This window comes from Tiliqua scincoides, chromosome 4, assembly GCF_035046505.1.
Source record: "Tiliqua scincoides isolate rTilSci1 chromosome 4, rTilSci1.hap2, whole genome shotgun sequence".
NCBI classification, from domain to species: domain Eukaryota; kingdom Metazoa; phylum Chordata; class Lepidosauria; order Squamata; family Scincidae; genus Tiliqua; species Tiliqua scincoides.
In genome coordinates, this window is record NC_089824.1 from 170,409,049 (window position 1) to 170,420,798 (window position 11,750).

Sequence of the window (11,750 nt, forward strand, 5' to 3'; positions counted from 1 at the left end):
CATTGGGTGGGAGAGTGGGAAGTGGGAGCGGGCTCTCTTGTCCATCTTTAAAGGAACTGATGGTCATTGGACGAAGGATGGGCAGTCTGGTTTTTTTCTTTGGTTGAGGTCAGGCAGAAGGAGGAGTGCAAGGGAGTTCTTGCCTTAAAATTGCCTGGAGAAGCCCAGGAAGGAGGAGGGGGTGGTTCTTAGCGATAAAGCTTTCCAACTGCATGGCTGGCTCCTGTGGACTCCAGTAGTGTAGCTAGAGGAGCTAGCATAGCAAAGCAGAACGTTTTGCAGGGAGCCTCACCTTGACTTGCAAAGCACTATGTGTTGCATGGAACCTCAGCACAGCAGCCCCTCCCCTTCAGAGCAAGGGCAACAGGTGAGGCAGAACTGCCCTATTGTACTCTGTGGAAAAGCACCTCAGCTGTCTCATCTCAAGGAGGCTCTCCTTACACCTGAGGAGGCTCTCCTTACACCCACTTTAATTGCTTATAGCAACCTGTTTAAGCAAGATACACCCACTTCCTCCCACTTTGCTTAAAGAAGTCACTGTAAGCAATTAAGTTTTACAGCACAATGAGATCCGGCTTCTAGCAGTGTGAATCCCTTGATTAAACTAGCTCTGAAGCTAGATGGGAAGGGGTTAACTGCCGCTTCCTGTTTAGCATTGGAGCTTGTTTAAACATGGATTTATACTGCTCGGAGCTGGATTGCATCATGCTGTAAGCTTAACTGCTTACAGCACCTTGTTAAAGGAAGATACACTCATTTCCCCCAGTAAATTCTTAAACTTCCTTAATGCACACGGGGGAGGGGAGCCCCATCTGCATATAAGTAAAACCATGCATATGGGATCTGCAGAAACAGTCTTCCCCCTGTAATGCCTAAATGTATCAATTCTTTAGTGCAGCCTTAATACAAATAAAGTAATCTTAAAGGAGCTGAATTTAACTGGATCTGTATGTGCAGGTGATATGATGACTTTATTGATGAAAAAAGATACCCTAACAGAAGAGGAGACTCAATTTTATATAGCAGAGACTGTGCTAGCTATTGATTCAATTCATCAACTCGGTTTCATACATCGTGATATCAAGCCAGATAACCTCCTCTTGGACAGTAAGGTATGAGTGTTTACCAGCTTGCATTTTTAGGTGTTTCCTAGGCTTGCTGCATTGTATGTTGTTGTTGTTGTTGTTGTTTTGTTAAGAAACTCCAAGGGCTTAAAATTGTCAAGTAGTTTGGTGAAATTAACCCATGTTGAGTTGTTCCTGATTCATAAGTTTGATGCCCTACAGACAAAATAATCTTACAACTGCGAGCTTGTGGGTGGTATAATGTGTTTGGGGATGACAGGGCTAGAGCCAGAATCTCTGCCTGGTCATTGAGACCATAGCATGAAGAGATAATGCTTAAATGCCCCGTTATATAAAACAGTTCTTATCTTCACCACCACCCCTGCTCCGTGGCTGCTTTTAAAGCTGAAAAACGCAGCACACATGGGAAGTGGGTCAAATTGTCAGTTTAAAAAACATCATTTGGCTCTAAATTTATCCTCTAGCATACTGTTCTTGCAAGGGTGGGGTGATATCTCATCAGGTAATGCCTTATGACTTTGGATTTTATATGACTAAGGGCGCAATCCAAACCCGTGCTGGAGCAGGCAAGTCAGGAGGCTTGCACTGCATCCAAAGCGGGTTTGTGGGCAGCAGCGGTTCAGCCAGAGGCAAGGGGAAAACTCCTCCCCTTACCCCTGGGTAAGGGCTGCTGGCCCCAATGGGTCTCCTCGGGCATGTGCCACCTCTGGCAGTAGCGCAAGTCCAAGGAGAGCAGAGCGGCTTGAAGACCGCTCTGTTCTCCGCAGGGATGGGGGTTGGGATCTGGCATAACTACCGGGTCCCAGCTCCGCCTCTGGCTCCCTGTGCGCCCACCCCCGGGGCTGCCTATCACCCACCCTCCCCCAACCAGAAACGTCTCCTTCCCTCCTCCTCCCCGCCCCCCCCACACCTACCTTCACCACTTGTGCTGGCGCAAGCACGCCAACACAAGTAGCTGCGGGGAAGCTGTGGTGCCAGCCTGGCTTCCCCGTGAGGAGGCGCAAACGTGCTTTGCGGCACGTTTGCGACCCTCTTATGCCGGCCCAAGGGTCTTGGGCCGGCATAAGGCGCCCTCTAGTTTGTGCCCTAAGGGTTTTATATGACAATCCAGAGAGCATGTTGTGCCATTGCAAGCTCTCTGTGCTGCAAGTGTGCCTTAAGGTGCCTGCGTGTCGTAAGACGCTCAGAAGCCTGTGGAGGTCTGCTCGGTTGAATGTGACAGCAGGCAGTGAAAGGAGTGGGTGAGTGGGGATGGGGCAGGAAGGGCAGAACGGGAGGTGGATCAGGCCCCAGATGGAAGCACAATTGCTCACAACAGCACAAGCTGAATCTTAACCCTTGTCTCTGGACTTTACATGGGCTGCTTGGATCTGCACCAGCTAAATAAGTAATGTTGGTGTAAGGTTCTTTGAGCTTTCCCTTCTGGCTTGGAAAGGAAGATTGAAAATAAATTTTTGTATTTGAGTTATGGCTTTGCTATGGACATCGTATCTATTTGTGCGTGTGTTGTTTTTTTTTTACTTGACCTGCAGGGCCATGTGAAGCTTTCAGACTTTGGTCTCTGCACTGGACTAAAGAAAGCTCATAGAACAGAGTTCTACAGAAATTTGAGTCACAGTCTTCCTAGTGACTTCAGTAAGTACTGAAATGCACATGGTTATTTGCAGTCTAGGCAAAAGCTGTGAGAATTTCCCTTTCTCATAATTTTCTCAAAAACTGGCATGTGGCAAGTTAGTCCCTCAAGGTGACCCACATCTGTTCACTATTGAACCTTGATAGAGAAGGTGAAGAGCCTTGCTTGCTTGGTATTTCCTTCCTCTGAGTCATGCCATTACTGATGCCAGCTGGCATTTGTAGAGTCCTAAAGAATCTGAACCATGAAGATGAAAAATAGTCTTTATCCAGGACTTGTTCTGATTTCAAATTATTTGAATGCTGTGTTACTTGCATGCCAAATTACTTGTATTGCAACCTAGGTTTCCCTGTAGGTTGAATGGCCACACAGCATGGCAACCCAGAAGTTCAGAAATGATGCATAGATTGATGACTGCATGATAGTCTTGGCTATTAAAGCTATGTTAATATTGGAGTAGAACAAAAGAGGTTTTTGTATTTTTTTGGGGGGGGGGCTGTTGTGCAGTTTTTCTACTCTGGAAATTGTTGCCTTACATCCCAGTGAAGTTAAGCCCACCAGCAGGTACCCAAAAATAGTCATCATTATCTTGCTTCCATTGATTTCAGTGAAGCTTCAGCAAGAATCACTCTTTTGATACAACCCAATTACGGCTACCTCATTCTTCAATTGAAATTTGCATGCTGAAGTCTGAAGAATTATTCCTGTAAATCAGATTATAGGCACCAGTAAATTCCTGTAAATTATGGAATTTACACCATATAGGCACCAGTGATTCCTGTAAATCAGATTATAGGCATAGTGTTTGGAAAGCAAGGGAGGGATAGCTTTTTCTATAACTGTGTTTGATGCTGTGCTTCTAATGCATGGCTTGCTTTGCCACCAATATGCATCCTTCTCTTTCTGGATAATGGGTGGGAGAGTTGAAATTCAAATTAGGGATATGATTAGTTATCATCCAAACTATACCTATTCAGAACATCAGTAAAACCTTACTGTTTTTAATGATGTGATTGACAATATATCTGCCTTTGTGTGCATCCTCAGCTTTTCAAAATATGAATTCAAAACGGAAGGCAGAAACTTGGAAAAGAAACAGACGGCAGTTGGTAGGTACAGCTTTGTTGCTTATATAACAAATTATAAATATCATAAAAATGTGCTAAAAGCCATCAAAATATCTGTGAGAAATGGGTGACTGAGCTCTAAAAGAGTAGTAACAGTAGTTACTACTGTGGTAAGTAGTTACTACTGTTACTACTAATAGTAAGAGTAGAGGATGTCTTTGTATTTGCTCTTCTGTGTCATTATATTTGGATGTAGGGAAATGCTGATACCAATATTATTGGGATGCCAGGACAGTAGCCCCATTTTTGGAGAGGGGGATGTGGGGGCTAAATCTTCTTAATTGTGCCTTCTTCTCCACGCACCCTAACTCATGAGTGACTCTCAAACAACTTACACTTTTGAACATGACTAAAGACCCAACAGGTGGGTATGCACTATTCTTTGAATGCCAGTTTAGAGACAATGTAATGTGAAAAGAGGCCCTATATTTTACTTCATCCATTTGTAAATTGTCCAGCAGGCAATGTCCAGCAGGATCATTGCCTCTAAACTGGCTAGACTGGAACTTTGTTTTATGACCAGATTATCAGGCAAATACCTGTTTCCTAAAAAAGAAAAGAAAAGAAAAAGGGATGCAATTTCTTTACAAGCTTGTTCCTGAATAATTGTTATAGAAGCAATTTGTTTTCCATAATTTTTTCAGATATTTAAGCCCTGTATTTGGAGAGAAGACATTTTTGGAAATGTATAACAGATATTGTTTAATTTTAGGCCTTTTCTACTGTGGGAACTCCAGATTACATTGCTCCAGAAGTCTTCATGCAGACTGGCTACAACAAGCTGTGTGACTGGTGGTCACTTGGGGTCATCATGTATGAGATGCTAATTGGTATGAAAATATTACATTGCATTATTTATTATTTTGTATGATAAAGTAAAATAAGTTTATAGTGTCTCCATGACTCCTCTTGATTGCTAAATAGTGTATTAGGTTAAAATACATTCTGTTTCTAGTTGGCTAATTGTTACCTTTATTTTTATTTGTTGTGGTGGTGTTTGACCCTAAAAAATGGTTTAAGACAATGAGAGAGATGAGTAAGATGTACTTCTCAGTAGTCACTAATCACAACTTGCGTAATTTTTCTTTCAGGTTACCCTCCCTTCTGTTCAGAGACTCCTCAAGAAACTTACAAGAAAGTGATGAATTGGAAAGAGACTCTAATATTCCCCCCTGAAGTCCCAATCTCTGAGAGAGCCAAAGATCTTATTCTAAGGTACTACATCAGTAACTGCTGATTATTCTAAGGTACTGCTCATCAGTAACTGAGAGAGCCAAAGATCTTATTCTAAGGTACTACATTAGTAACTGCTGATTTCAGTCAGTCTTGGAACATGCAATAGCCTACATTTTTTTGTGTTGGTTTGGTAGTAGGCTGCCATTTGATCTTTAAATAAAATATTTTGTGTATATCTTGAAGGAATGTAGATGCTCATGTAACTTTTATTTTTAAATGTGAAGGGTAGTAAAACCCTACCATTTTGTCATCTTTTTTTCCTTTTAAGTTTAGGCTTGTGTCCATGGTCTGTATAGACCATGGTCTGTACTGGTTGAGGAGACATCATCTGTACTGGTTGGAGAGATGCAAGGGCCTTAGAGAACCACCAACAGTAATTGTCACTTTGTAGCAGGCTTCAGGAAATATTGGAAACAGTATAAACCTCTCTTGTACTACTTCCCACTTTCCTGGATAACTGGCTTGAGTGAGAGATTTAGAGCCCAATCTAAGCGGGGTAATCTAATCCAATCTAAGTGGTAAGCGGGGGCAGGGAGGAGGCATTCTGGGGAAGGGGGAGGACGGGGCTGAGGCATGATGTGGAGGCGTGATGCGGGGAGGGGGTGGGCTGGAGGCATGCTGGAGGGAGGGAGGTGTGTCCGTGGAGCTCTGCTCCGCAGGATCCAAGGCGCTTGTGGAGGGCTCTGCACCCTACACGAGCACCTTTACCTTACCGCTGACCTTTTGGTTGGCGGTAAAGTGAGTAGTCCGATTGCGGGGCTGCTTACCTTACCTGGGAGAAGGGGAAAAAAGTCCCCTTCTCCTGAGGTGCCTCCTGTGGTAGCCCGGGGCATGCAGGATCCAGCGGCAGACATTATGTCGAGGCTGGGTGCCCCAGGCAGCTCAGGATTGGGCTGTAATTTTCTTCCTAGAGATCCAGGTCCTCTGCATGCTGCAGAGGATTTGGAGAGAGGATGAATGTTCTTCCTTACATCAAGTTGCTATCAAGGTCTTCATAGAACGGAGGAAACTTATGAAGGAAAGTTTAGAAGACCTCTGTGAACAGTGAGAACTTGCCCCCTGCCCTTAATGTTTTGAAAGGTAGAAAGAATTGGTGGTGGGTGGCACTTCTAGGAAATGCGAAAGAAGTTGGCATTCCTTGACACACCTGAAAACCCTGCACAAAGATACTACATTTATTTCATGACTTCTCTGTAAGGTACAGAGAACTCAGGCTTAATTCTTAGCTGATGCCATGCTTCCAACCTTCTGAGGTCTGCATCATGATGTAAGAGATCCTGTCCTTTAACAGTTTGCCTGGAGACCTTGTTAGTAGAGTTCTTGGCTTAATAGTTGGGACCAACAATAAAGGCCAATTACATTAGCAGTGACTTCTAGATCTCTTTTCAGTGGATGAACCCTTTTCCTACAGACAAATTTCCTTTGAACAAAATGGCACTCAACATATAAGTAACTCTGGCCCTTGACAACTGAGATGTCTGTATTAACTGGCTTAGGGCCCAATCCTATCCAATTTTCCAGTGCTGGTGCAGCCGTGCTGATGGGGCATGCGCTGCATCCTTTGGTGGAGAGACAGTCACAGAGGTCTCCTCAAGCTAAGGGAACATTTGTTCCCTTTCATCGGGGCTGCATTGCACCTGCACTAGTGCTGGAATGTTGGATAGGTTGGATGACTTCCAGTTTGGAGTTGTTGCTGCTGACTGCTACAGAAGCTGCTCAGGAATGTTCACGCCAGTGGTTCTGCAGTGAAACTGACAGCTACAATGTCAGACATTCTGATAGCTGGAAAATTAGGATATCCAGCAACTGTTTGATCCTTGAGATGTTTGATATCTCAGCTTTTACTAAAAATTTTGTTTCCATTTTCCAAACAAGTTTGTTCAACATTTTAAAAATTAATCTGGAAATAAAGGAATGGCTATGCTCCCTTTTCCACCCAGCTTTATATTTAACCTGTCTACTTTTGATCTGTATGCTGTTATTTTCTCTACCCCCCCCAACAGATTTTGCTGTGAATGGGAACATCGAATTGGTGCCCCAGGTGTTGAAGAAATCAAAACAAACCCCTTTTTTGAAGGGGTTGACTGGGAGCATATCAGGTACAGTGTCAAATTTCTGTACCTCTTCTTTCTAAGAAACAAACACATTATTTAGCTATTTCGAAAAATAATGGGAAGAGAACATGTGTGGTGGTGATCTGTGTACAAGATGTAATTTTGTCCGCTTGCTTGAGTTCCATTCAAAAGCACACTCATGGCCTAGATGTGAGATTGGATTTATGTTTCTTGCTTGTAATATGAAATCTAATCAAGATTGATTTTTCTTAGGGAGAGGCCAGCTGCAATATCAATAGAAATAAAAAGTATTGATGATACTTCAAACTTTGATGACTTTCCAGAGTCTGATATTCTTAAACCAGCAGGTACATTTTTTTTTCTTGTGGCTTCATTTTTATATAGGTTTCTTATTTTTCGCTTCTTGCCAGCTCACAGAAAAATAGTCCTTAACCTGCTGCAGGCCCCAGTCTGCTGATCCCTATGTCCTCTTCCATCCATAAACTTAAGTCTGGTCTGGTAAGAGAATTTGCAAGAATGGGCTATATACTGACATTCAGGCACACTCATGCACAGTTAAGCATGCTTTATTTATTTAATTAGGTTAAAGCGCTGTTAACTTTGTTGGATAGTGGCCAAAGTGAGTTAATAAGGACTATGATAGTTTTGAGCTCTCTTCTGTTTGTGGTATTGTTAAATCATTTCTCTCTGTCTTGTCTAATGCATCTTTTGGCAATAGAATGTTGGATATGAAGGTGACATGAAAATTTATTTTGTTCTAATTTTTTTAATAACAAAATCTAGAGAAACAAATTCTGTGTTTTTAAGCCTGATCTTAATATGCAACTTCATTACATGCTACTCTTGATTCTGATCAACTACTAACTGAAGAATGGTTTTATAATAGTCATATTATGCTCAAAAGGGCCAACAACTCTCTTTGGAGCAAAATTGAAGAATACAATTGGAATACAGGGATTTCCCTACAAGTAATTGTAGATAATTCTATTAACTATACAACTTAATACTTAAATAATACTTTTGTATGATTATTTTGTCAGTGACAACAAGTAACCATCCAGAGACGGACTACAAGAATAAAGACTGGGTCTTTATCAATTACACCTACAAACGTTTTGAGGGCCTGACAGCTCGAGGGGCAATACCATCCTACATGAAAACTGGGAAGTAGTGGCTCATGATGGAACTATTTGGGAACATTAATTCTTGCTCCTTGGCACAAGCTTTATTTTCCTGTGCTTTAAAAACTTTACCTGAAGGTAAACTACCTGAACTATCAAGAAGAATGCTGGATAACATCTTATACTTCGTTTACATTCAATTGGATTTATCCATGGGAAAACTTCCATAAGCCACACTTAAGGCCTGCTTTTCCAGGATGTATTGTGGATATAGGTTCTTTTTGGCTTAGCTGAAATTCTTAAGACTCTTTCTTAATTCAACAAGGAGGAGACATTTGTATGTAGTAATAGTAATATTGCAAAGCATAGCATATTTGTGGTTGTGTTCTTTATGAGTTCTGTCTTACAAGTGCTGTGTTTACTTAACAGCACTGTTCTAAGGGCTAAGGTGTTAGAGGAAACAGAGCAATAACTAGTATGAGATTGTCCAAATTCTCTAAGTTATCCCATAGGAGGGCAAAACCTATATTGCCTTAAAGGTCACTACTGTTTTATACTTGGGTCAAAAGCCTTTTGGATACTATTTTTTAACTGAACAATAGCCTCAAAACCTGCTGCACTTTACTGTTGGTACTAAAATACTGATTCTAAAGTATTAAACCTTTTCTAAATTTTAATTTGTGGAACATTTATGCTTTTTATGAGCAATGTCAAGAGATAAGTGTGAGTCTTAGTAAAACTTTCATCTACTTCATAGAAAGCAAACCATTGAAAATAACTTATTAGCACCATAGCTAATACTGTCAGGAACCTTGTTCTCACAAATTTGGTGGTAAAGGGAAGAAAGTATATTTTCCTTTTTTTTTCTTTTCTCCTTCCTGCCCCATTCTAAGTCAATGATTAGTCAAAGCAAAGGGGTTGCTACAAACAGAACAGTAATGTGCAAAGTTTTAATAATAGCATGATACTTCGGAACTTAATCTTCTGTAGCCTGGAAGCTGAGAATCTTAAGTGCCTTTAGAATGCTTTCTGTAGTGCTTGCTAGTGAAAATTCCTTGGATAATGGAGATTGGGCTTAATTGATCAAGGTTTCTCTGTAGTTCCATACCTTGGACTCTGTTGGTGTGTTTCGGTGGCCTTAACACTTTTAAAAGATTGTTCAGGTTCTCCAGTGAATCACTCTCTGCAACCTCTGCATGAAGCAGCAAACTGCCATCATTTATTGCAATTTAGATCCATTTATTGCAATTTAGGAGGTACTTGCCTAAGGCCATTGTAGTTATTGCCTTTAGATTTGGCTCCTAGGGTGTTGCAGTGATAGATGCCTCCGCCATTCATTTCATTCTGATTCATCTCTGGCCTTATTCTATTGGCATATTTGGGATGCTTTTCCCAGACTGTTACCAAAAGCTGGCTTAGTAGCCATGGTCCCATAAAGAGAGTAAGTAAAATGCTCTCTGAGATGCAATGTCCCATTTTTCTTCCATCACTGCAAGGATTAAGCAGTCTTGTATACTAGTCCAGACTGTTTCCCCTTGATGATTTTATTTTTATCTTCACCATGCCATGAGTTTGCTATCCACCCTTTAACTAGTTGTCTAGATATGGAACTGTATAGAAGCCTCAGTTTAAAAAGTTTTACCTTTGTGGAGAGGCAAAAACTATATGTTGCATTTAGGCTTTGTCCAAAAAACGTGTATGTAGAGAGCTTATAGGGAAAATGACTCTTGTTCTTGCTTCTATATCCTTGCTGTGCCTCATTTGTAATTATTACTGTGCTCCAATAACGTGTCCCTACGCATGGTGGGGCTAGAGTTTTGCTTACTTGCTAGATAATTATGAGTTTAAAGGTAAATGTCTGGTGCTTGCTGAATGTTGATAATATGTAGCATTCAAAACTGGTGCTTATAAAGCCTTTAAATTAAAAAAAAAATTAAAACTGTAGAAGACCTCAGGGTAACCTGATTGCCTAGAGAGCTGCCCACACAAAGGAAAATGGAAAAAAAAAAACAAGATTGTTGCTTACATCTTCTTCATTGTGTCCTTTTGAATTATGAGCATTTTACATAGCATTTCTGTGCCACAGTGTGATAGATTTGAATACATTGTATGTACATGAGCAAATGAATAGTAGATGTAATGTTTTTTGTCTTCAGCCATTAGGATCTTCTGGAGATAACTTCCTTTGTATGTTGTAGTGAGAATGAACAGTATGTATTCTTGCAAAGCAGAGCCTAATCCTGTAGCCTCTGCCTCAGCTGAGATATGTTGACTCGACTGAGATCACCTAGTGGACTTCCAAATGTAGTGAAGTGGAGGCTACTCACAAAAAAGGACTATATGCATCAATAAAAGTGTATGGCATTTGGGTTGTATACATCTTGGGGACCTAGAACATCCGTCTGTGATCTTTATAAAAACAAAAGTCAGTCCTTTTGCCCTTGAATAAAGCATTATAATCTGGATTTCTCTGGCTAAAAAAACAACACTAAAGCAAGGGTATTCATTGAGCAGTCCATACACAGGCTGGTGTAGATATAAATTTTGACTTCCTCTTAACTTCATTTAAGAGAATAGAGTATGTGAGCACTCTCCATCCTTGTAGTGACTTCTTCATAAACACCTTAACCCACAGTTAAAGTGTTTTGGCACTGACTTTTAACTACTTGTGGTCAATGTGTCCCCATCTAATCAGGATTTCACACCTAATTCTGTGGTTTCAAATCTTGGATAAATGGGACCCCAGTTACCCATAGGCATAGTTAATATCAGAGCTAATGTTTAACAATTAAGGCACACGGAGCTGTCATGAGGGAGAATTCAATCCATAACTGGCTCCTGATCTTGTATTCTGACTGTCTTGTCATATAAGCCCACAATCAATTCTTGAGGAAAGAACTGAACCCTTCCAAAATGGCACATTCCTTTTTGAAAAGTTTAATAAGTAGTAGCCGAACAATTGCACCCTTTATTAGGTATGTCGGCTTGCACATTTTCTTGTCTTCTGCTGTATTGAAGTACTTAGTAATGCTGACATATCTCCGACATGATTCCCCAAAGCTGCAGAATTATGAGTTTGGCATGTGTGGGTGCTGGAAAAACGAACATCCCGGTTGCAGTGAGCATGAGCAATGCTTGCCAGTTATGCGTGGTTCCTCCTAGCACAGTATTGCACTTAGGTACTGCTTAACCAACGTGCCTGGGTTCTGCCTTATTTTGGCAGACAAAATTTGGTTTTGTATTTACATACAGCTGTTACTGATTGCAATATAACATTGATATACTTTGTATGTTATTCTGGGGTTTTATGTGAAGACCAACTTTTTATGGAACAATCTTTGCATTCTGAGCTGTTCAAAATAATTCCTCTTCAATAAATGTAGTTTTGCTAATGTTTTGGGGGTTTTCTTGTGGATGGCAGCCCCATTTTGTTGTCTGCTTGTTATATCGGTGTGTGTGTGTGTCTCATGGTT

The 11,750-nt window shown here is 41.0% G+C and overlaps 1 protein-coding gene across 1 annotated transcript in view; it reads left to right on the forward strand.

Annotated features, from left to right (window-relative positions):
- STK38 (serine/threonine kinase 38) overlaps positions 1-11,669 on the forward strand; it is a 30,248-nt gene extending 18,579 nt beyond the window's left edge. Inside the window, exons 7-14 of the mRNA XM_066626158.1 lie at positions 958-1,112; positions 2,618-2,720; positions 3,766-3,827; positions 4,558-4,675; positions 4,937-5,060; positions 7,085-7,180; positions 7,409-7,503; positions 8,197-11,669. Coding sequence (XP_066482255.1) covers positions 958-1,112; positions 2,618-2,720; positions 3,766-3,827; positions 4,558-4,675; positions 4,937-5,060; positions 7,085-7,180; positions 7,409-7,503; positions 8,197-8,327 — 884 coding nt within the window. The 3' untranslated portion in view covers positions 8,328-11,669. The remainder of the gene's footprint in view (positions 1-957; positions 1,113-2,617; positions 2,721-3,765; positions 3,828-4,557; positions 4,676-4,936; positions 5,061-7,084; positions 7,181-7,408; positions 7,504-8,196) is intronic.
- The last annotated feature ends 81 nt before the right edge of the window (positions 11,670-11,750 follow it).